The 26995-nt window shown below is 38.5% G+C and overlaps 1 protein-coding gene across 8 annotated transcripts in view; it reads right to left on the reverse strand.

The window, feature by feature from the left end:
- Nucleotides 1-26995, reverse strand: part of PARD3 (par-3 family cell polarity regulator) — a 470841-nt gene that overhangs the window by 244058 nt on the left and 199788 nt on the right. For all 8 annotated transcript variants that reach the window (XM_063452628.1, XM_063452633.1, XM_063452636.1 and 5 more), the window contains 5 exons: nt 17622-17747; nt 14853-15232; nt 9669-9808; nt 7327-7455; nt 5416-5454 (listed from right to left, as the gene is read on the reverse strand). In XM_063452628.1, the coding sequence (XP_063308698.1) occupies nt 5416-5454; nt 7327-7455; nt 9669-9808; nt 14853-15232; nt 17622-17747 (814 nt within the window). The remainder of the gene's footprint in view (nt 1-5415; nt 5455-7326; nt 7456-9668; nt 9809-14852; nt 15233-17621; nt 17748-26995) is intronic.

Consider the following 26995-nt stretch of genomic DNA (forward strand, 5'->3'; position numbering starts at 1 on the left):
GCGCATGCACATTAGGTCCCTCTCTGGCAACTGACCTCAGCGGAGGCAGAGCCTGACCCTATGCTGAGAGACAGCAGCTCTAAAATCAGATAAGTGTCAGAAGGCTTTTAACCCATCCAGTGCTGGGGAGCTGCGAGGGAGGGGGCATTGTAGGTCACTATAGTGCTAGGAAAACAACTATGCTTTCCTATCACTATAGTTTCCCTTCAATTGTTTGACAGAAAACCTGAAGACTCCAGCCATAAATCAATAGCACCACTACCAGTAGAATAAGCTGTAGTGACTATGGTGCTTGGAAAGCCCCCTTTAAACTGAAAGTTTCAACTAATTGAAGCTGGTGTAAATTTTATAACAATGGTAATACCCATAGCAGACAACACTACATGTTAATACACAACAACTCGAGAAACCGAACGAAAAAATACTGCTCTTTACCACATTAGTTTGACTATTGCCAAGTCTTTGTAAAGAAGGAATGTTAATTTACTCCATATGACAGAGAGCTCTCATTGAACCCGATTTGCACATATACGATGAAATTCATTATTCTCATTATCTGAACCAATATGTCACATCTGGCACTGATTGTTTTAATGCAATTTGGCTGCGGCTGTTACAAATCACTTGCCAAACATGGTTTTATTTCTCAAGATTGTTGAGAGAGTATAATAGGTTCATATTTTTTAACCGGACCACTTGTTTGTCTAGAGGCCATTTTAGAAGATAACGAGACCTCCTCGAAGAATGAATGGTTTGTGGTTCATATACTGCAAATATACGATTTCTATTTTATTTTTTAATTTGACTCTTCCTGATGTTTAAAAAACAGTCAAAATAAAGTTGCTGTGTTAAAAAAAATGTTGGGAGATATTGTAAAAAATTGCCATAATCATATTAAACTTAAAGTTAGATTGAGCATAACATGCTATCTATACATTCTGCTAGCAGTTTTGCTTGCAAATGTACATATTGATGTCAAGAGGTGCAGAGGGCGGTCCAACATGTTGCACAAACACCTACGAAGCGGCATTGGAACATAAAAGTGAGTCATTACATTTTATATTGAACACACCATGTATCTGATATGATTTATGGTGATTCAATGTATATGGAAGTGATTTAAGGCAATACATTTTTCCATTACAGGTTTACTGTAACTCCTTTGTTAACCTGAAACACAAAGTTAAAGGAACACTCCACACACTTGAAGTGCTTTATTTGTCTGCTTTATTTGTCTGGAGTCTGTCACTTTTTGTTACTGGAGACAGACACAGCACCCTGACTGTCAGACAGCAGGGGGGGGGGGTTCTTTCACTTTTGTTAGTGTCACAGAGGTACCGGAAGTGGCAGATGCCCCTCGGTACAGAGTTCCTGCTCTCCCCCCTGCTGTATTACATTTACTGCAATTCCGTTATCACAGAGGTTCCTCAGTGATAAACCTCTGACAGATTAATTCCCCAGCAGCCTTAAAGCCTGTGTTTGAAATAAAGGAGAGAGCTTGAAAAAGCTGCAGACACCAGGTGTGCAGCTTTTGCAAGAGCTTTTTTATAGACCCTCGAAAATAACATGCAGCAAAATAAGTATATGCTATCCTTGGAGCTATACCTACTAGTTTAAAGAGATGTAAAATAAATAATTCAATGCTGTATACTATTACAACTAAGTTACTCAAAATGAACTTCAGATAAATAGTACTGGCAGAGGTAGTATAAATTTACTTTAAATACAGCCAAGTTTCCATTAGCTTTTGATTTACCAATTCTCAGCATGCACCGGATCCCATGTGTCCACATGGCCAGAAGTGCCATTTAACTTATTTCCCTTGTTTTCTCTTCCTGCCATGCTCACATATTACCCTGGCAAGGCTACTAGAAGATCTTGAGAGTTAGCATAACTTGGAAAGTCCTAGTTATTCAGATTAGCTGCTCATTATGCAGATTGAATGAAGCGTTGTTCTTTGTTCTAACGTTCGCAAGACATCCGCAACTAAAAACGAGCGGTTTGTGGATTCCTGAATCACCACGGCTTCATAAACTGCATGGTAATTATACTAAAATACATCACTAAAAACATTTGTAGTATGAGAGAAAACGACAAAAATAAACATTACAAAAAAGTTACCACACTATACAGACAGATTTTATATGCTTTACTTAATATAGCTATTATTTTCGTAAAATGTCAACACATTAACCTAATTCCCAGTTCGGGGTCCAGAAATCATATCCTCGCCCCCAAAGAAATAATGTTTATAGCAATTGATTTCCATTGTGAATGGAACCAGCACGAGGGGCATAGTTACAGCTTCCAGATGTTATACAAATCCCTGGGATGGTGACTTGGTGTCCTATTGTAACATTGATCCAATTCTTGCTCACCACACTAGGTTTCCAACAAGCAAACACAAAGAATCATCAGCATTGGTTCCACTCCCAAATAATAGCAGGAAATGGGAGCAAGCCGTGAATGCAAACACAATTTTGCAATATATATATTTTTAAAGCAGAGTATTTGATAATTGCAGAGCAGGGGACGAGCATGAAACAAATACTAGTGCATATATTTTGAAGGCTTTCATTGTTCAACCAGATCTCTTCATTTATTTTTAATTTCCCACCCGTTATTTTGTTTGTTTTAGGGTTTTTTCAAAAGGTTTGGGCGAGAATGGGACAGAAAGTATTATTACAGAGGAAATTAGATTGTACTTATTTTATACTATTAATAAAAAAAAATGATCTTTAGTGATTTAGTTTAGCTTCCTCTCTTTAGTTTTATATCTACGGCATGTCTCCTGCAACAAAGAGTCCAGTCAAAGGGGAACCACCAATTAAGTGGAATATACAACACAACCGAATAAAAACTGAAAAGTCAATGTTACCTGGGGGCACTCAGTTATCAGAAAAGGGTAGATACAGCTTTGGGATTTCAACATGCCATTTATTTTTTTTCAGACCACGTAAATACATTTCTATTGAATATAGTAGACAAGTAAACATGAAATAAAAAATTCTGGAATGAGACAATGCTCTCAAATTACAAATATATTTATTATGCTCTGATTATTAGCATTGCTCTTAGTAACTTTTATATCCTTTAAATGTAAAGGCTCACCACCCACTTAGACACCATCTAGTGTTTTCCTTCTCCCTCATCATATGCGTTTTTAACGGTCTTCCCATGTGCAACATGGATTCTTCCCCAACAAAGAGCAACGTTCAGCATACAACCCCCAATTCAAGAAAAAGAGGTTGCATATCTTCAGAAAGAGTTTAAAGCATTACCGTACTTAATAACCATCCCTAATCAAGCACTAAAATGCAGGAGGGTGTGTATGCTACTCTACTCTTAAAGGGACACTCCAGGCACCCAGACCACTTCTGCCCATTCGAGTGGTCTGGGTGCCAACTCCCACTATTCCTAACCCTGCAACTGTAATTATTGCAGTTTTTTATAAACTGCAATAATTACCTTGCAGGGTTAACTCCACCTCTAGTGGCTGTCTACTAGAGGTGGAGTTAGACAGCCACTAGAGGTCACTTCCTGATTTCTAGCAAGGATTTTCCTTGCTAGAGCGTCGCTGGACGTCCTCACGCTGTGTGAGGACCTCCAGCGTCACTCATTTCCCCATAGGAAAGCATTGAAATTATTTTTCAATGCTTTCCTATGGGGAGACCTAATGCACATGCGCGCATGCGCATTAGGTCTCCTCGGCCGGTGGGCGGGATCAGTCTCGCCCACCGGCCTACGGAATCAGAAGGAGGAGCGGCGCGGAGGAGGAGACAGCGACGAGGGACATCGTTGCTGCCTCAGGTAAGTGACTGAAGGGGTTGAGAAAAATTGTAGATTATAGCTATGCAGCACAGAAAACAATATCAAATGGTGTAACTCCTTTAAAGGGTCACTCCAATCACCACAACCACCTCTGCTATCGGAGTCTGAGAAGTTGGTATGATGCACATAAAAAGAATTCTGCACTTTTGTGGTGGGAGTTATTTACACCCCGGCACACATGACTTCGGCGGCCTAAAACTTTGTTCCGGCCTGTGTAATTTGAGTTCTGTGCAATGTTACGTGCTGGCAACAAGTGTAATTAGCTTCTAATCTTGCAGTCATAGTGCCTGTAAGGGAAAGCTTTTAAGACCCATTAATCACTCGATATAGTAAATGCAAGCCAGTCTTCCTTCCCCCCCACAGGCTCACAGTGCAAGTACACACTCTGAGCGGGAAAAACAAAAACAAAACACAGGCGTGGTGACGGGGCGTGAAGTCACACAAGGCTTGGAAACGAGCGAAGAGGATCATATCTCGCAGTAGATTCAAGGTAGTTAAAGATTTTTTTCATTATTTTTTTAAAAATAAAATAAGGAGAGGACCTGGTTGATAGTGACTAATAGGGCACAATTATTATTTTCGCCATTTATTTAGCGCCAACAGATTCCGTAGCGCTCAACAATATTATGAGAGGGGGGATTCAACTATAAATAAGACAATTACAAGAAAACTTACAGGAACGATAGGTTGAAGAGCACCCTGCTCAAACGAGCTTACAGTCTACAATGAAATAATAAATGGTTATAGATTAAAGTAACCCCTTAAGTATCCTTTTCAAAACCCCTTAAGAATATATAGCTGGTACCTGAATTATTGAATTCCTATCTGGTCCTGGTTTTAGCATGTAATGCCCTGTTTATTAGGATTCACAGTTCTATATAGCCTTACATTTGTTAAATGAGCAGGACATTCCATTTCAATAAAGAATCTTTAAAAGCCGCTATGTTATGCTGAAATTATTCCAGCATTGGGTTGAAATGGACGAATACCTTAAGCTCTGTGTTTACAAAATTATATGAATAGATAAGGAAATCTGTAGAAAACGGAGCTACCAAGTAATGTCAAAGGCTTTGTGGTTCTAAGACTCAACTCTAATCAACAGGAATATCTCTGAAGATCCCCAGAAAGCTTATCAAGGGGTCACTGGAATATTCCATAAATGTTATTCTAACAGAAGATGGTTACACAATATGTGACTTGACAGCTATTTCTAGATGAAAAATGTCAAGATACTCACTCCACGTCCCTCATCGATGCTGAGCCCTGATAAATAAGAAGGATAAAAGGAAAGACAAGTTCTATAGAATTGTTTTAGAATTGTAAAAAGGAGGTAAGGAAATACTTTGAGCCACCATGGTGCAGAAGATGACTACTGAATGAGGCGATATATCATAAATATGTTCAAGATGAAAGTCTAGCATCATGACCAAAAGATGGAGTAATTACAGAATATATTGATCAATAGTTTGTTTAAAAAAATAAATAAAAAATGAAGATAAAGGGTTTTGAAACTCAATGTTCTCCAAAGTTTACCTGGCTGTAGCTGCAGAAAATATAACAAAATATTACACAATACATCCTTACCGATTCTCTTGTGGGTGGTATGTGACTTGGTTCCGAATTCTAGAAAGAAACGAAAGAAAGAAAAAAGAAAAAAAAAAGACAGATCAGGACAAGTGAAGCTCTTGGAGAGCTTCCTATGCGACAGCCTTACAGCAGCCCAGTGCATGCGACCTGGACAAGTAAGTAATATTGTTCATTGAAAAAAAAAAAAGTAATGTTCCTCTGCAAGTCAACAGTAGCTGCCGGGCACCTTCCTAACGATTTGCACAGATAACGTCATGGTTTTCAGCAATAAGCTTCTGTCGTGTCTGCTGTGAGTTGTACTACTCTCGGAGAGCAGAAAGCTGCATAACATATCCCATACACCACTGCTGGGAATGTATGTACGGGGTATGTTTAACAATCTCAGTGATACAGGGCAAGTACCAGGACTGGCCAAAGAGATTGTATTTACTGTAGATATAACACAGAAGCAAGAGGTTATGTATATCACACTAGCGATATCTTAAGGAATAATCTCCATAACGGAGAGGGAGGGAACCTGCGGTCGTAAGTATCTCCCTTAAACAGACACTTACAGACAGTAACTTCCCTGCAAATCTAAAGAACAAACAAGGATTCATTATATTGCGCTTCATCACAAAGTTTTGCAATATTCTGGAGCTGAAAAATACGTGCATCACTCTGTACAAACAATGTTTTTTTAAGATTAACAAATGTCAAAGAAGTGCTTTAATGCCAAGTCTGAAGATACGGTTTGAATCAATAAACACAAAGATAGCACACATAAACCATTTAGCATCTTAATAAAAATAGTAACCAAAAAACAAACACGTAAAAACAGCAAATAAAAGTACACACAAAACACTACACACACACATGCAGCAGGATCACAATCACAAATCTGCTAAAATCCCATTGGTCTGTAACTAGCAAAATGCTAAATGTTCATTTTCCACCATTTGGACTATTTTTTTTTTTGGCTAGTAGCATTTTCTTAAAAAAAAAAGAAAAAAAGATTTACACTGTACTAATTCACAACCATCAAACAGTCATGTTTCTAGCTGCATTGTAGTGGGAATCGAGTTTCTCTTTAATACATGCTGACATTTTTTAAATTTAGTTTTGATTGGAAGCTACATTCAATGAAAATTCAATTACATCCAGAATATTGATAGAGCACTTCAAATGTTACAATGTCAGTGACAAAGCCAACGGGTTTCATTAAGAATGCAAGTTTGAAGTGAAATGTTTAAATTAAAAAAATACACACACACACACACACACACACCTACATCCTAAGTAAGTTATGATAACAATTTGCAGAGGTAAACGGAACGTTCAAACAAAACCAAGTTTTGCAGTGCAAATAATCCCAGTCCACATAACATTTACATCCCCAGGCCTACCTCTAAAAAATTGCCCAATTTCATAGCAGAATGAAAGATTTATAAAGTAAATCAGTCTAGGATGACATTCTATTCTCTACTTCGCAGAAAAATCTCAGGTATCACCAAATGCAATTTGCAGAATAAATAAAGTACTATAAAAAAAATTCTACTGGCATTACAATCTAGAGCTGATCACAGTTTGGAAAGTCCTGATCATTTAGCTTTGGTAAATCCATGCAGCACTGCAGTCTACAATGTGTAGGTCAGTCCTTTATGGAATAAGACCTTTGAGAATAAACTATTATGATGGCACAGTGTTGTGGGCAATTAAGGTGGAGTGGGGTAAAACCATGTGTAGGTTTAGTCTTCAATTAAAAGTAAAATGTTCACAGACAAAACATGCTTAATATTGGCAATGGTGGCAATGTCACTAAGCCAGGCTCCTTGTCCTCCTATTACATATTTAATATTTAAAGCTAGCTAGAGAATGAACAATAAATATCAGTACAGTAACCATGAGTTTGCCAATTTTTGTGCTCACCAGCTCACGAGGATGGAAAGATTCTTCTTGGCGAAGGACCAATAGATGTACAGATCCTCCCATATGTGTGCTTCTTAACAAAGCAACCACTTCTTCTTGGGTTTTCCCTGTTAAATCCACGTCATTAACCTAAAGGGAGGGGAAAAAAAGCAATGGATCAAACAACAACATTACAATCATCATTTGAGTTCTAGTTTTGAGTTTTGGGGTTGAGCGAAAAACCCCAATAATACAATAGTATCATTTAGAGTTTGCAGACGGGAATGGCCATAGAAGGTGACATTTACCATCATTCTAGATCATTATGGTTACGCGTTAAATGAGTCGTAGCTATGATAGGATTTGTACGTGCATCCTAAATTATGTTCTCAGATAAGATGGAGCCACTGAAGAAGTCATATTTAATACATGGACCTTAAGTTGGCCAACTTTGCCAAACAGTAGCAGAGGGATGTTCTTGCTTTGATAATCTATTATAAGGATTGTGGTTACTAGAGGAGTTACCGGGTGATGTAGTTACAATTAAAATGTGCTTGTAAAGTCAAACTAGTTACTAAATCCAACACTCTTCTCTTTTTACTTTTATTCACAATCACAAATCGAATACATTCTACAAATTTATATTAGTTAAAAAAAAATGAAAAAATCACTTGAAGAACATACTGCTGACAAATTGTTCTATGGCAAGTCGAAATAAGCAAACATAAGTTTGAACGCACATTAAGATTACCACACATTAGAAACGGTTTCAAATGAACAGAAAATTGAGCCATATATTTTCTTTGCTTTTAAAATACTTTTTTTTTTTTTTAATGAGGACGCTCTCAGAATTTTAGGAGTTTGACAAAACCGTTCTTTAACCCCTTAAGGACCAAACTTCTGGAATAAAAGGGAATCATGACATGTCACACATATGTGTCCTTAAGGGGTTAAAATGCCCAGCGCAAGCATGCGCTTATTATCACACAATCCTCCCTCAAGCATGTATGCTCTCAGGGCATAGACCAGGAATTATGGGGCTTATTGATGGGTGGAAAAAAATGAATAGGTAACTTTTTGTTCGCGATTAGAATGTGACATATGCCTACTAAGTGACAGTTCCTCTTTCCGCTTCATGTGGTTTGCATAAATTCTTATTAAGATAATGATGCAAGGTCCGCAATGTGATAGATTACTCTTTTCTTTGCTCCATGGAATTTGTCCAATTGCTGGCATTTAATACATTCCTTAACTGATCTTTACTTGTGACTACTGTCGAAACCTCCGTGCCCGCTGTGAATAGCAACCTGATTATATTTCACAGCTGCAGCACGTTCTGGGAGGTCGGGCAGGATATCTTCGGATTTGTGATAGAAAGGACGGAACTCACTCTTTTATTTGCTTTACTTAAACAAGGGAAAGAACCACAATCGCAGAGCAGTAGAGGTGACAACGATAAAAATAGAGGGCTGCTATATAAGATACAGAGAGCACCAGTAGAACGTGAAGTGGACTAACACCTAGTAAACTGTAAAGACACTTGCTCACTTTTCCTACCCCCTGTAATTTTTAATTACAAACCGTCATAAAAAACAATAGCAATACTGGAAGATTAGGTAATGGATACTGCTTTTCCCATTACCTTATGGAATTATACAAGATCATTTTCGGCAGCAGTAAAGTATTGCTGCAATCTTAGATTCTTATCAAAGTATCAGTGTGTATATATAGCACTATAAAAACCAATAAAGCAGGAAAAGGATTTTTCTTTATTTATTCTATTTAAATAATGGTTCATGCTCTAATGGATCAAGCCACATTCTCAATAGTGTATTCTCTACATTTTAAACCAGCTGTCCAGAACTCTCTCAGAGAATACTCTGTAGTATAATCCTGAATTAAGCCTTAGAATTAAGCCTTAGGGGGCCCCCTAATATTCTTGCAGTTCTCCATTTAGTTATTTTAGCAGCAGAGGTGTAAGTGATTTCCAGGACATTCGTTGCTTTTTTTTTGTTAAACTCTAAGCTAAAGCAAATGTAAAAAAAAAAAAAATAGAAAGGACAACACTAACATGGCGCAAGTGTTAATAAGACGTTTATTATGGAAAGCTGGATGTGTTTCCCCTAATTTACTCAGGTTTGCAATATTTATATGTTCCTTTTTAGAATTTATTTTACATTTGACTTAGGACCTTGGTATCCATTCATACAGAGGCTACGTCTTAAGTGAGGGGTGATGAGAAGTGGAACCAGAGTGCGGTGTTATTTGCAGCCCTAAGCTAGAGCAACGACCTGCATGTCAGGAGAACCGCGCAGTGGGGTTTAAATAATGTGATTACTTCACAGTAATAAAGAGTTAATTACCTCTAGGAGTCTGTCACCAGCTTTGAGTCTGCCATCTTGAATTGCTGCTCCTCTCGGAAGGATATTCTTGACATAGATGGGAGCTGAGCCACCAATAGGGACGTCTCTCGAAGTTATACTAAAGCCTAAGCCTTCAGCACCTGCAGTATAAACATTCATTATTTGTCATAAATAACGCACTGAATAGTATGTATTGCAAACAATACCAAAGACCTAAAACACAAGATAATTCCACAGTAAGTGTCTACAGCAGAAAAAAATAAAATAAAAAAAATAACATGTAAAAGTTATCATTTTAAAGTAAATCCAATAAGTGAAGAGAGACGAATAGATTCAAGATGTTTTTAAATTAATAAAGGGAATTAGAGAAACCAGAATAAAATGTAACATCAAATGTATCATTTTTTTTTTTTGTGTGGATATTGTCTGTACTTTATTTTTATACACAATTACAAAAGTTTTAAAAACTATAAATATTGCATATTTAAATTGTGACTTATTTGCATATTACATGGGGGTATTGCACGGATGCTTTATATTCCATATGTCTTTAAAGTATACCATCTTACGTGCTTTCAGTTTTGAGATAGAGAGACAGACACACACACGTGTTATTGCCATTGCTTTAAATTATAAACAAGACTTTTTTTACTTGTACTTTAAATTACATATATATTTTAGTTGAGGATTTCTTTTATAGCCTTATATTTTTTCTGAGCTTCACATTGTGATTATATTTTAATTGTGGACTTTTTTGTTTGCTTAATATATGTTTTTAATTGTAGGCTTTTCTGTGCTTTAGATTACATATTTTATGCACAATTTAATTGAGTATATTTATCTCTGCTTTAATTTACCTATTTTAATTGTTGGTTTGTTTTTTGTGTTGCTATGGAGAATGTCATCTGCTCGTGTTAGATGCGTTCGGTATTCGAATTCAGTGGATGCAGAGGGCAACGCTATGAAATGCAATGGTTTAACCTACTTGTAAATTGTGAAAGAATTTAGCAACTGAAATTGCTGGTCCTGGATACAGATAGGAATTTACTTTTGATGGTCTATTGGGATTTGGTACACCTAAGTGCAGGACCCAGGGGAGGGTGATGTAGAGGTGAATCTGATAACAGGCCACAAGGTTCGGGATTGGGCTAAGGATGTTTCTGGAACACTCAGACACCCCACATTCTATTACTAAACAGCCTAAACCAGTCACTGTAACTCTCTGGCTCATGAACTAGAATATTAAAAAAGGGGGGGGGGGGGGATATTGTGGTGTTATTTCTCTAGCTTTGGACTCAAGTCACACAAGCTAGATTTCTCGCTGGCCACCACTCTCTCTCTAGGCAGTTACTTATTCATTTCTTGCGTAGATCCAGAAATTGTTCCTAAGACTCATTAGTGTATGCTTATCTGTATCATTTGCAATGTTTATTACAGCCTATTACTCATGCTGGGTTTTTAATATAAGCGCTTAAGCAGAATCTTAATCTTCCTTATCTTCTGACTTCATGAACCGGGTTGACTGTACCAGACGCGTTTCTCATACTTGACAAGAATCAATAGTATGTATCTGGGATTTCTGCATTTAAGACCGCCCCTCCCCCCCCCCCCACGTATTCAGGTATTGAAAAATGCAAAGCTGAAAGCTGTATATATTATTTGAGCTTGCTCCCATGCCTTTAGGAACAGACAAAATGACAAGTAGATAGGCCTTATCACTTTAGTTATCTGTTTTTTTTCCCCACAATCTTAAGCTCTGTTTTATACTTTTTATAGAGGTATCACATTTGTCTCTTACTGGAAAATGGAGAAAAGGGTTTTATTGGGGGGACTATTTCAAGCTCCGGGTTACCCCCAAATTTTAAAATGATGATCTATAGCAAATCTACAATAACTGGCTTTTTTTTGTAAAGTGTGCCATCACTGCCTGTAATAAAGGGTCTGCACAGCAGCTTTTAATTTAAATTAATAAACCCTTGAGCACGAATTGACACAATGAATCTGGGTCTATATTCAGAACAATATACCGTAGCTTAGCTTTTTCCTTCAACAGAGCAATACATAAAAATGCTAATGTTTGCTTAGAGCATACAGTATATTAAACAAATATTTTTTACTTTTGATTTTTTAAATCTAATATTGCCAAAGCATAAAATTGGTGCTTAGAGTTTGAAATTAAAATTTGGATGTGATAAATGAAAACGATTGTCTAATTCTTTGTTGTTACCGTCTCTCCATGGGGAGCCAACAGAATAGATGTGAGACTTCATACATCCCACTGCCCACCCGCTGTGAAGAGATGCAAGCGTTGAATTAAATAATATACATTTATTAATATTGTAAAGGTTTTGGATTTTACTAGGAGCCATTATGGGACGTTTAAAATGGCTTTCTGCTATATCGGGTACAAATAATTTACCCTTTCATTGCTTCACAGTTCAGCTTTGCTTCTGGTATAAAACTCTTTAAGCGTACCATGACAGATCATTTGATATTTGTCGCTTTACTTTGATTCATATAGACTCTATTGTATTCAGTATACTTTAATTATGTGTATCAATCATTATAGGTTGCTACAGCTAGCAGGCGTGAAATGGTTGTGATGATTTGAAAGCATCCAGAGGTTGGGGGGGGGGAGAGAGACAAAAAAAAAAATACCCTAACACCTGAGGTCTGTGCACTGTAATAAGGAGTATCTATCACATTTCTTAGGTGTTATTAATTAAAATGTCAACCCTATGTCTCGGTTGAAATTATGTATTTTCTATACCGCAATTTGGGAAAGGTTGCGTATATACTTTATATATTTTAGATTTGGTTTTAAACTGAGTGTAGTAGTTCTGTGGCCTAGAGTTTGTGAGCTCCATCCCCAGTGAAGCAATTTAGAAGTGGGCTTGACAAAGCGCACGACTATGCTGGACCCGGTAAGCACCCAGTATGCACAGCTGCATTGAAAATGCTGAATTTAGAGGTAATTTTAAATGATAGGCCTTACTGCTTAGTATGACAAAGTTTTCCACAATTCTTAGAGATTGGGTGATACCTTTTCATAGACAAATTATGTTTGTCTTTTATAGGTATGCTGGAAAGTGGTGAAAAAGCAGGGGGGATGGGGGGTGAGGCAGTACTACTTCAAAAGCCCAGGTTATACCAATATTCTAAATAATGTGATCCATAGTAGATCTACAGGAATTGCCCTTTGGTTTTATTGCCTGGCTGAGATTGCTGAAGGCCAGTCCCAAAGATAAAGTGAAAGTTTTATTCCTGGATCTTCATCACTGACCAATAAATTATTCAATGAATCTAAACTTGAAGCCCTGTTATCAGCCAGTCAGGAGCCAAATATTATGCATACATATACTCTGCATTAAATCTCTATTCCCTTCCTGAAAGCATTTTCACACTCTGTTTTAACTCGTAAACACAAGTGTTTTGTTTGACAGTAAGAGAAGTTGTAGAAGGGGGGGAGGAAAGTGAAAAAAGAAAAAGCACAAATTATCTATTATGGATCACGTACAAAGATGTATCCTGCTGTAAATCTTTCAATGACATAGATAATTATTTCTGTAATTAAAATTAGAGACAATTATCTACAAGAGCAGCTTCCATTACACTGCTAATCTACTTGGAAACATTCAATTACAGTATGTCTAACGCGGCCCTAATAGGCACAGTTATGGATCATAAAGAGCAGTGAATGGAGAGACCCCTCTATCTCTGCAGAATGAATCAAGAAGTGAAAAACAATACCTAGTGAGACAGCAACCACTTATCCTCTTACTTCAAAACCTGTGTTCTCTGCACTTCTCAGAGTGGAACCTTGCATTCACTCCCACTTACAAACACTTTCAATGTTAAAGCAAGGATTATATTTTACATTAGTGGATTTCGTAAACATTTAAAAATTGAAATGATTTTTTAATGAAACGTGGCTTCACGGCAAAGTGTATTTCAGATTATACGACAGAGTCAGGTCTTGTCAGTTTTATTTGACATACTAAGCAGTGACATCATTTAACAAATAAAATAGATCCTTAAAACTTATAAACGTCCGCATACAGAGAGTAAGGAAGTCCAGCATCAGTTAGGCGAACGACCCAGAAGCGCCTCTAGTGGCTGTCTGGTAGACAGGCACTACAGGTGGAGTTAACTTGGGAATTTAATTATTGCAGTTTATAAATAACTACAATAATTACATTTGCAGGGTTAAACTAACAGGGGCACTGCACCCAGAACACTTCAAAGAGCTACAGTGTGACCCTTTCAGTAATTTTGATGTAAAGATCATACAGTTTCAATGTTCAATTCTCTGCTACTTAGGAGTTAAAATCACTTTGTTTATGCAGCCCTAGTCGCACCTCATCTGGCTGTGACTCACACGGCTTCCATACACACTTCCTGTAAAGAGAGATCTATTGTTCGAACTAAATTTATTGCCCAGTGTGTTACGTTTATATCCTGCTATGTTAATAGCCTGCAGGAGCCTCCTGTGTGTAATTAAAGTTAGATTATTAGAGCAGTAGATAAAACTTCTAAAGTGAACACACTGAGCTGAACAAAAAATAACCTATTATTTAAAAAAAAGAAAAGAAAAAGAAAGAAATAAAATTGAGCAGTGAGACTGCAGGAGCATGCTTTTGTACATTAAAACTGCTTCACTAAGCAAAAGTTGTTTTGGTGTTTAGGGTCTCTATTTAAGGCACAGGGTGTCCTGCTGACTTTACAAATTTGCTTGTCCAGCCTGGTGACAATTAGGGGCTCTTCATCAAGTAGCAAACAATAGCTGCCCATTTCCAACCAAGTCCACAACGTAAACCAAAAGACTAGAATTTACATGTTTCCCAAAACCATTTGAATTGGGACCCTCATAAAAACCTGGTGGACCTGGTAGGCAACCAGTTTTCTACAAATGAAAAGGGAAAACAAAGGGAAAGGACACTCCACAAGTTTTATTTCCTGCAATTCCAGAAAACAGCAAATTCAAATACTGTTTGATGCTTTATTCAAAGATTTAAGAGCTAGTGGACTAAACATGTGCCTGACTTAAATAACCTATCAAAGAGATGATCACAAGATCCAAAACAGTGGTATTTCTTCAAAATGTGGACTAATCTGGACTCTTGATCCTAGAAATGTAACTCCAGTTAGTTCATCTATTAGAGATACAGACGATCATATGCCTACCTTTTTTGAGTTGGATACGAAGCTTTTTGCCTTTTTTGGTACTGTAAGCACTGTTAGGAGGGGAACTGATGGGACGTGGCGATGGTGTGAGGCCGGTTGGTGGTTTTCCTGCTGAGTTTATGCTATGAGGTAGATGTGGGTAAGAGTCTATCTGATCAGTCTGGTTTCCCTGTCGGGGAATTCTTTGTGGCGTCTGATCCAGGATCGAGCTGTGGAAGTTTCGATTGTCATAGTACTGAGAGTCTGGAGGGTGTTGATTTGAGTAATAACTGTTGTTCTCGCTTTGAGAAAGTTGTTCATATGGTTCTTTATTTGATGCTGGCACTACGTGGAACCAAATCATGGGTGATCGCATGGCCTGACGAAACATTTGCTGTGCTCTGGATAACAAAAGGTAAAGAAAATTAGAGCATTTTTTAAATAAGACTTCTTCGCTAGTTAAATATTGTGTCATTGCAGAAATGGAAAATTATTATAATTTGTATTTTTTTTTTTATTGCTTTTACCAATGTTGGTCCCAGTTTCTGCATATTTCTAATTCTCATAAAGCTAATGCAATCAAAGTTCATGGCAAAGTCCAAAGAGACAAATCACACATGAGTGTTTCAAAAAACACATATACAAACAATGCATGCTTGGATAAGATGTGGTTAAGCACTAGAGCAGTAATGTCTACATTAAGCTCTCCAGATGTTTCTTGATGACATCTGAGGCTCACAAAGGGAATGACAAGGTAATCTATGTTCTAGGGAAACGGTAGCTCTTTAGACAGGAAAAGAAGAGGGTAACTCTTCCTTCACCCAATAACCATGAAGATAGGCATTCCAGGGTTCCCTTATTTTAAAATCAAAGATTTTTTTTAAGAAAAAAATATTTAAATGGCATATGAGGTTCACTATTCACATTATCAATTATTTGGAATAATAGTTTTCCTAAATCTACCTTCATGCCCATATTTTTTTTTCTTTCTATTTCTGATGTATTCCATTTTAAGTACCGTAATTGTTTTATAAAGTAGTTTACCTCGTTTTTGAAGGCTCAGGGAGAAGATTAATTTATACTAGAGCAGGGACATACATCTCCCCGATGCTTTGCCAGTACTATGGATAAAAAAAGCATTAAGGAAGATGTAGTCCACAACATTTGGAGTGACCCTCTTCTAGTGCGTTAAGTTCCATTCCTTTTTCCCCCACAATTCCCTATGTGTGATATGGTTATCCTTGGTCTTAACCCAGCAATCAAGTTATGTAGCAGTAGCAGTCTACAAACCCGGTGGCAAAACTCATTAATATAGATATCTCCTAAACTTGCACAACCATAACGTGAAAAAAGAAAACACGAAAGTACAAGGAGAACACTAATTACATAAAAATATAAGCACGTCATTGATCACTACAAAGCCAGTAATCCATGCCACGAGCGATATGAAACTAGAAGTCAGTCAACTGAGGAACCTTCTAAAGTTAAGGGTTTGTTTTTCAGCTCTATAATCTGTTTTGAGAGCGAAATGCAATATTTACATGCTGAGATTACAATCGAGTTTCGAGTGCTTTAGTTATAAACATCAAATACAGCTACATGAGGAATTATTAGGGCCGTAAGACACTGCTTCAAGATGCAAGGCCTGAATCTAATGTGTACTTTGATATGCTGCAAGGTCAAACTGCAGAGATTGATTTCTGGCTCTAAACAACCTTTAAAATATACTGTTAATAACAAATCAAGTCGAGCTTGTCCAGAACATGGAATTATTAAGTTGTTAAAGTTTTAAAACACAATTATATGCATCCAATATTAACATGTGTGATTCATTGGACAAATGGGACCATGGGCACTTCTACTTTAGTGGAGAGATTAGTAATGGGTATTTGGGGCACATAAAGGCAACCAGACTTATAATGCTTGGTCTGTTTTACTCCATAAAAATAAAGCCGTAAAGAGGACGTTTGGGGCCACCATAGTAAAGAATATTGCACTGGCATCTGTTGAATCTGCTTGATATTAAACAGGTGTGAATGTGATTTGCAGTTTCTAATAAAGAGTTATTGATCTTTTAGTTGCTGTGTAAAGTTCTTATTGACAGCAAATGCAGACTTAATAACCAAACTTTAGAAATCTTTTCCAGACAGAAATTAAGAAAAGGAATTCTGTAAACGTAAAGATAGAAAGCGTCCATTACGTAAGCTCAGAATAAAACCGGGATCTAGTAACTCATGTACGCATGTTTAACAAAAAAATGCAGTTTTTATTTCCATTTCGCTGTTAAAAAAAAAAATGAAGTTATTTGACTGTTTGGGAAATGTACAGTAAGAAGAAAGACAAAATTGGTAAGTGGCAATGACAATGTATGTCGTGTTCTGTATACAATATAGTTCTATATGAATTTACAAAAAAAAATGTAGTGTAATGCATAAAAAAAAAAAAAAATTAAAAATAAGTTTTCTTTTTCTTTTCAACAATACAAATAGTTATTTTATAAGACCAGGAAAAGAGTAGAGAACTTTTATTGCAGTCTTTTTTCTTTTCCTGCTAATTCTTTAAAAATAAATAAAACTTCTAAAATAAAAATAAAAGCATGCAAGGAAATTTCTTTAAGACACAGGTTTACCAAAAATCATGAATAATGTAATTTAGTCTACATTGAAGAAAGAAAGACTAACATTTTTATTTCCAGGTGACGTATCCCATTCAGCTTTATTCCACTGTCGGCTTGGTCATTACAAGGCCGCTATCGGATTAGATGTTAGTAGACAATCAAAGGGTACTTACTGCTCAAATCTTCGGTTGCGAAGGTCGCCATTGTTAATTCTGACGATACAATCGTTCTCATGAAATAGATTCTCTCGTTCAGCTTTGCCACCTTTCTCCAGTCGTTTTACTAACAATCCCAGGGTTCTGGAACATTAAGATTGCAAATGACTACATATGTAGGGATTTTTTTTCCTTTTTCTTGTGCCTAATGACTTGTACAGAAGACAATGCAGACGGCATACGAGCAAAACATAATATTAACATTCCCGGGTGAACAAAAAGGTTAAACTAGCATAAAGAAAACTCTGCTCGACAAAATGTAAGATAAAAAGCACATATGTTTAAAAATATAAAAAGAACGCTACTGGGATTTCACTTCTTAACAGCAGTTCTAAAACAAGTTCACAAGTTGCTGGTTATATTACATGTTTAAACACAGGTAAGTGGCTCTGACAGATCAGCTGGACCTCAAGCAAACCCCCACATGCTGAGTGTCCTTGGAAATCAATTCTAGCTGTGTAAAATAAGCAGGTATTTTACAGCAGTTGTATCTGTGAGGTTGTTACATGAATTTAAAGAGAATCACCATTATAGAACACCTGTATGAAGCCTATCCTAAAATATAATCTATATGTATTCAACTTTTGACATAGGTTGCCAATACGCATCTTGTCAAAGTTTGAAGAACACTATTCCCAACTTTATGGAATATAAAGGGAATATTAAATCTTATATTTAGCCAACATGATCAATGGCTGCACAATCTCCTCAAAAACGATGGCGCCAAAAACTATAGCTGTATTAACCATTACAGCCATTTATATGCATAAGTTTATTAGTTTTGGAAAAAAAACACTGTTCAACAGATTTAGATTCAAAAGTAACATTACTCAATTAAAAGTGACAAAACATGTTTTTTTACAAATCAGAATGCACTGAGATAGATCCCACAGAATTTAAATCAGCAGCAAATATTAATAACTTAAAAATTGGAAATGCAGCGAAAGACCCAGAAAGATGTCCACTGCATTTCTAATACACCTTTAGGATTTCTAAGAGGTCTATTGAAGTCATCAAAAATCAGAGAGAAACTCAAAGCCAATACTTGCCAAGTCCTTCACAATGGAAATTAATTATGTTTGCTTTGAAGAGGCCTTTTTACTACAAAATCCCCAGCTCCCGATTCTGCTACCATGCAAGCTTCAAATAACTGCTTGCTATCGGTTTTGAACTTTGCAGGATACTAACAATAAAAAGATCTTAGCGAGCTGAACTGCCGAGACACGAAAATTGTAACGGGTATACCCTTTCACTGATGGCCATGAAACCTAAATTCCTGACAAATATCAAGAGAGTAGTAATGGTCGAGTTTAACAGAAAAACTAAATTTTATTACAAATACCCAATTAGATGCTACATACAATATAGCAAATCACTTTCTCAAACAAAAATACATCACTACCTAGAACCTAGTTGTCAACAAGCCATTTTAGAAACGGTCATTAAAAATTTTAAGTTTAAATCTAAATGTAAAACAAAGTGACAGTACATACAGTATCTCACAAATGTGAGTACACCCCTCTCATTTTTGTAAATATTTTATTATATCTTTTCATGTGACAACACTGAAGAAATTACACTCTGCTACAATGTAAAGTAAGTGTACAGCCTGTATAACAGTGTAAATTTGCTACCCCTCAAAATAACTCCACACACACACACACATTAATGTCTAAACCGTAGGCAACAAAAGGGAGTGCCTACCTAAGTGGAAATGTCAAAATTGGGCCCAATTAGCCATTTTCCCTCCCTGGTGTCATGTGACTTGAGAATGTTACAAGGTCTCAGGTGTGAATGGGGAGCAGGTGTGTTAAATCTGGTGTTATCGCTCTCACACTCTCTCATACTGGTCACTGGAAGTTCAACATGGGACCTCATGGCAAACAACTCTCTGTGGATCTGAAAAAAAGAATTGTTGCTCTACATAAAGATGGCCTAGGCTATAAGAAGATTGCCATGACCCTGAAACTGACCTGCAGCACAGTGGGCAAGACCATACAGCGGTTTCACAGGACAGGTTCCACTCAGAAGAGGCCTCGCCATGGTTGACCAAAGAAGTTGAGTGCACGTTTTGTCTTTGGGAAATAGACGTATGAGTGCTGCCCCCATTCCTGCAGAGGTTGAAGGGGTGCGAGGGGCAGCCTGACAGTGTTTACACCATACACTGCATCAAATTGAACTGCATGGCTGTCGTCCCAGAAGGAAGAATCTTCTAAAGATGATGCACAAGAAAGCCCGCAAACAGTTTGCTGAAGACAAGCAGACAAAGGACATGGATTACTGGAACCATGTCCTGTGGTCTGATGAGACCAAGATTAAAGGGAAACTCCAGTGCCAGGAAAACAATCCATTTTCCTGACACTGCAGGTCCCCTCTCCCTCCCACACCCCAATCCTCAGTTGCTGAAGGGGTAAAAACCCCTTCAGTAACTTACCTGAGGCAGCGACAATGTCGCTCGTCACTGCTTCCTCCTCCGTGCCGCTCTTCCTTCTGACTCCGTCGGCCGGTGGGCGAGACTGATCCAGCCCACCGGCCGGGGAGACCTAATGCGCATGTGCGGCAATGATGCGCATGAGCTTTACGGCTCCCCATAGGAAAGCATTGAAAAAGATTTTCAATGCTTTCCTATGGGGAATTGAGCGACGCTGGAGGTCCTCACACAGCGTGAGGACGTTCAGCGACGCTCTAGCAAGGAAAATCTTTGCTATGAGTCAGGAAGTTCCCTCTAGTGGCTGTCTACTAGACAGCCACTAGAAGTGGAGTTAACCCTGCAATGTTATTATTGCAGTTTATAAAAAACTGCAATAATTACACTTTAACGGTTAGGAGTAGTGGGAGTTGGCACCCAGACCACTCCAATGGGCAGAAGTGGTCTGGGTGCCTGGAGTGACCCTTTAACATATTTAGTTCAGATGGTGTCAAGCATGTGTGGCGGCAACCAGGTGAGGAGTACAAAGACAGTTCATTGAGGGAACCATGAATGCCAACATGTACTGTGACATACTGAAGCAGCATGATCCCCCTCCCTTCAGAGACTGGGGCAGTATTCCAACATTATAACAACCCCAAATACAACTCCAAGATGACCACTGCCTTGCTAAAGAAGCTGAAGGTAAAGGTGATGGACTGGCCAAGCACGTCTCCAGACCTAAACCCTATTGAGCATCTGTGGGGCATCCTCAAATGGAAAGTGGGGGAGCGTAAGGTCTCTAACATCCACCAGGTCCATGATGTCATCATGGAGGAGTGGAAGAGGACTTCAGTGTCAACCTGTGAAGCTCTGGTGAACTCCATGCCCATGAGGGTTAAGGCAGTGCTGGAAAGTAATGGTGGCCACACAAATTATTGACACTTTGGGCCCAATTTAGACATTTCCACTTAGGGGTGTACTCACTTTTGTATCTAACGGTTTAGACATTAATGGCTGGTTGAGTTATTTTGAGGGGACAGCAAATTTACACTGTTATACAGGCTATGCACTTACTACTTTACATTGTAGCAGAGTGGCATATCTTCAGTGTTGTCACATGAAAAGATATAATAAAATATTTACAAAAATGTTTACTCACTTTTGTGAGATACTGTATATATTTTATCCTACTGGAACCATTTATCATTTTACACAATACATAATCATAATATATAATCAATATATATCCAAAGGCCTGAATTTGTGGAAGGAGTTTGTCCTATAAAACGCAATTTCCCCTACTCAGACCGGGTCTTATATAATTTTTCCCCCCCGAAAAACGCACTAGGGTTTATTTTCGGGGGGAGGTCTTTCTTTTGGGGGAAAACGTGTGCTAGAAAGCAGATCTATGTTCGGGGAATTCCCACGAACATAAAACAGATCACTAGGGCATGGAATCCTGCAAATGTATAGATTAGCTTGCTCACTAATAGAATACTGCAAATCTATGTTCGGAGAAACTTCCCCAAACATAAATTAACGAACGACTAGGACTTATTTTCGGCGTAGGGCCTATATTGGGAGCATCCAAGCTTATTTTCGCGGGAAACCCAGTGTGTATGTGTGTGTGTATGTATGTATGTATGTGTGTATGTATGTGTGTATGTATGTGTGTATGTATGTATGTATGTATGTATGTATGTATGTATGTATGTGTGTGTGTATGTATGTATGTATGTATGTATGTATTATATATATATATATATTACACACAATAGTAATGAGATGATTATCAGTCTTACTGGCAATCGAAATGACAGAACACAGAAGAATCATTAATTGAAAAGAAACTATCCCACACAAATTAACAATATGCATCAATCTGCATAGTCAGCAGGTAAGGAAACGCGCCAATTGAAATTCACTCCACTGGGCTGGTAAGAAATATCAGAAAGATATTGCTATATAAAATATCATGGTGCACTTGTAAAAGGTATTGGGAGGATAAAGCATTTCTGGATTGTTTTAGAATACACACAGCACAGCTAATAAAATAACACTTCCCATAATCCATGGCATTTGCAGCACTTCACTTACAGCGCACATTCAACCAGCATCTAACTAGAGGGATAACTGCCTAAACTGAGAAATGAAAAAATATGCAAAAAAAAAAAAACGCATAATTTTTTTTTTCCCAAACACGCGGTGAGCTTTTTTTGGGTGGGTGAGGAGGGGGGCGAGGATCTCTTTAAAATTTAACATCAGCAAAGCTTTTCCCTAACTAAGGCAGCTAAACGCTACACAGGCGGTATTTCCACAATACATGTGTATGTAGGTTTTTTTAACACACTGCCAAGTGATTTAGCTGCACTCCATGCACGAATAAGTGGTTCTGCTTTAGTTTATTACAAACTGGGAGCTGCTAATCTAATGCAGGTGCCTTCAGTAATGCTCTGATAAATGCGGCATTGCATGATCAATATGGGAGAGCTGGCTTAGCGCGAGAAGAGAGCAGAATGCCAACACCAGGGCTATTATCCCAGATTTGATGAAAATAAATCACCACGCACAGCACTTTTCATGGTACGTCAGCTGTGAGCAATAGGGCCCAGACAGAGCGTAAGCCTGCATGCGCCTCCCCAACCGCTGGAATGCATTATGTTATTAAATGGAGAAATAAAAGCTTATTGGATCTACTTCCAACTTGTGCTGCAATGATTCCTTCTTTATACCACATAAAGGGTTCACCGCCTTGTCTAAGTCCTAGTAAGTAGAGCAAATCCACACAGTCAGAAGAGCTTTCTCTTGTAATCCATTGGATATCAAAAAGAAGGAAAAAAAAAAATCAATCCAAAGTTAATAGAAAGAACATAAAAAAAAATTAATCCACAGGGGAGACACAGAGAGCGTAAGAAATAAAGCAATCTCCAAATTCAGACAAACGCTATATAAGATGTGATATTGACAGATATTTGGCATGTGACAAAGAGCAAGGCAATAAATCGTGTGTGCTCGTACATTTGTACCTTTATTCTGCCCAGCTACTCTGTATATGCATACATCAACACAGACTGTCAGGTTATGCACTAAAAAAGTTAACTGTCTCAAATTCAAAGTTATACCAAAGGGAATTTCAAATGCCAGGAAAAAAATAACCAAATCGCAAGAATCCAGTTATGTTTAGTTCAAGTACTGCGGCCTAAAAGTTTAAACCCTGAATTAATAGAAATTCACACTTTAGTTAATAACCCTATAAACCTTGATTGTGGTGCACAGCCAGAGAAGTTCATGTCTGCGAAAGCAAGATCTACACCTCAATGCTTCTCAGAGATGATTACATTTTCCCCGTAACATACCATAGTTCCTTTTGCAGCCTAAATTTAAAAAGTACCGGCTTGTGAGACTTGGCAGATCAAAGTAAAATGAATTTTAATGTGATACAAAAAGTACAAGAGATAACCAGCAGGAGGTGGACTTACAAAGTTGAGGAGGGTCACACATTGAACTAGACTTTGTATCATAACAGAACTGATTTTCTTTTTTTTTTTTTTTTTTTTTACCAGATTCTCTGGTCTTTCAGATAAAGTACAAGCAGGCTCATTTGACATTATATTAATGTACACGGTCAACGCAGAACACAATTGCGACGCAGCTCCGGGGCTGGATGCTCCTTGCCTGATTGCAATATACTTTGATGCAATTGTGGCTTATTTTGTCTGATTAAAAATGCGATCACAAATTCTAAAAGCCCGGAGCTTTCTTGGAGCTTTGATGATGGTTTAAACTATTCCTTGTGAGAGGACAAGGGACATTCATTTCAGTGGCATTGGTACAAATCCGGATTAAATGAATTGTAATGAATTTATTGCTCAATGCCCCGAACCTGTAGCTATTACTTTAGGGCCGTGTTCTTTCAAGGAGAAAGACAGAGTTACCATTAAAAAGGTATGCACCGGCTCATTTGCAAATATAGAGCTGTAAAACATATTGACTGGATAACTGATGCCACAAGCTGAGCAGCAAGTTTACAATCACTGGTCAAACAAGACAACATATAAACAATGTCAGGGAGTCAACAAAATGAAAAAGTTAAAGAATGAGGAGAGATAAATCTTTCAAATAAATAAATAAAAGGTCCAAAACCCCCACCCCCCCACCTTTTCAATTAATGAACAAAAACCCTGCAGAGACAGCATGACAGACCTCTACTAAATTAGAGACAATCAAAGGGAGCTTAGAAGTGGCATTTTGTGTTTACGGAGAACATATTACATTTTTTTCCCTCCCTAGGATGCTCACTAATCACAATTTAGAGGTTGGAAGACATTTATCTAAAACAATACTGGGATAAGTACATGCCTTGAGCCAAGGAATTTGGCTTTCTATCATGCCTTTCAAATTCATCCAGCCTCTGCTGCGGTGATTGTACTGAAAACATATACCCTGCTGAGAACCATTTCCTATGCGATCGTCTATCGCATGGGGCGAAATCACTTTGGAAACGGCCAACTGCTGGAGTGGGGCACAGATTGCAGTGTGAATGCTTTTGATGAATTTCCCAATGTTACACCTATATATTGTAAGATGTGATGGCCCTGGTGTGCAAAGAGATTGATGACAATTTTATCTTTGAAGTCAATATCAGGTGTGCAGAAATATATAGAAAAACGCAAGAAAACTAAGCATTTACATTTCCAAATCAAACTGCCTCGTTTCCACATTGTATAATATTGAATTATTAAATAAATGCCCTAATGCCAAAAATATACAATAATAAGAATCAAAACTTTCACTTGACACCTCATCACCGCAGAGGTATATTTTGAGCAGCAGACGCCCGGGAGGGAGAAGATGGCCGGCAGCAGGCAGCAGACGCCCGGGCGGCGTAAGAAAGCAGGCAGCAGACGCCCGGGCGGCGTAAGAAAGCAGGCAGCAGACGCCCGGGCGGCGTAAGAAAGCAGGCAGCAGACGACCGGGCGGCGTAAGAAAGCAGGCAGCAGACGCCGGGCGGCGTAAGAAAGCAGGCAGCAGACGCCCGGGCGGCGTAAGAAAGCAGGCAGCAGACGCCCGGGCGGCGTAAGAAAGCAGGCAGCAGACGCCCGGGCGGCGTAAGAAAGCAGGCAGCAGACGCCCGGGCGGCGTAAGAAAGCAGGCAGCAGACGCCCGGGCGGCGTAAGAAAGCAGGCAGCAGACGCCCGGGCGGCGTAAGAAAGCAGGCAGCAGACGCCCGGGCGGCGTAAGAAAGCAGGCAGCAGACGCCCGGGCGGCGTAAGAAAGCAGGCAGCAGACGCCCGGGCGGCGTAAGAAAGCAGGCAGCAGACGCCCGGGCGGCGTAAGAAAGCAGGCAGCAGACGCCCGGGCGGCGTAAGAAAGCAGGCAGCAGACGCCCGGGCGGCGTAAGAAAGCAGGCAGCAGACGCCCGGGCGGCGTAAGAAAGCAGGCAGCAGACGCCCGGGCGGCGTAAGAAAGCAGGCAGCAGACGCCCGGGCGGCGTAAGAAAGCAGGCAGCAGACGCCCGGGCGGCGTAAGAAAGCAGGCAGCAGACGCCCGGGCGGCGTAAGAAAGCAGGCAGCAGACGCCCGGGCGGCGTAAGAAAGCAGGCAGCAGACGACCAGGCGGCATAAGAAAGCAGGCAGCAGATGCCCGGGCGGCGTAAGAAAGCGTGGTAAAAGCAAGTCTTATGGCTTTACTGGTGTGTGTATTCGTGTTTGGCAGTGTATTTACGAAAGACTGCAGTCGTGGTGGATGTGGCAATACCCAGGGACTATAACATCAGGAAGAAGGAACATGAGAAGGTGGACAAATACCAAGGACTGAAAGAAGAACTTGTGAAAGGACCACTTGGGGCTGTTGGGGGGAGTGGCTTCAACAGATTCCAGGTGGGACATCTGAGATCACTGTCCAGAAGAGTGCAGTTGTAGGAACAGCTAAGATACTGCGCAGAACCCTCAAACTCCCAGGCCTCTGGTAGAGGACCCAAGAATGAGGAATAAACATACTACCCAGGAGGGGTGAAAAAAATCTATTTTATAAATATAAATATATATATATATATATATATATATATATATATATATTTGTTTTAGTGGGGGATTTTGTTAATAATAGTGATCATTGAATAAGGTAAAACAAACAAGCTTTGAATCTTGAGTGAGATGGTGTTACTTGACTATGAAAATCAGACAAAGCCCTTGATTTATTATCCACAGAAGGACTTTGATGAAATAAGAAAGCTATTTATCAGTTTAAAAGGAACGCGATAACAGCATTTAATATAAATGTCATTTACCTTTAATCAACTTTAACTAGAATTGCTGTTCAAAAAAAGTTCACTGAAATGTTATGTCTTTAAAATGCAATTTATGAGCGTAATTTAACTTAATATGGGCATTTATCTTCTTCTTCAATATAAATGGCAACAAAAGCAAGCGTACAGTTATTCAACATGAAGATATATGTAATCCAGATTGTGCCTGATAGCTCCCCTTTATTTTACGGTTGACATGTGAGTAGTTTTGGTGTGATCTATGCATTGCATACACAAATAGTTCAAAAGGAAAGCAGTGTTTCAGCAACAATGAAAATGGTACGTTGGAGAGTAAAAGGGCCACTGCAAAGATCATCACTGCCTGGAAAATGTTTAATGAATGTTCTAAGAAAGGGCATATATATATATATATATATACACACAGTAGTAAATGGCAGATGTCACAAATAGCACTCACCTGGTGCCAAAATGGCCCGAAGTACCATATCCAATCAATAATATACAGATGAAACAGGTTTAAATAGATACTACAGACCCCTAAATATTGCTGAAATGCTTTAAGTATAAAGAGTGTGTTTTCTTTATTTATTTTACAAAAATGTCAGATTTCAATAAAAATTTGCTCTTCTATAAATTAACCTTGTTACACCCACC

Source organism: Pelobates fuscus, chromosome 4, assembly GCF_036172605.1.
Source record: "Pelobates fuscus isolate aPelFus1 chromosome 4, aPelFus1.pri, whole genome shotgun sequence".
Classification (NCBI taxonomy): Eukaryota; Metazoa; Chordata; class Amphibia; order Anura; family Pelobatidae; genus Pelobates; species Pelobates fuscus.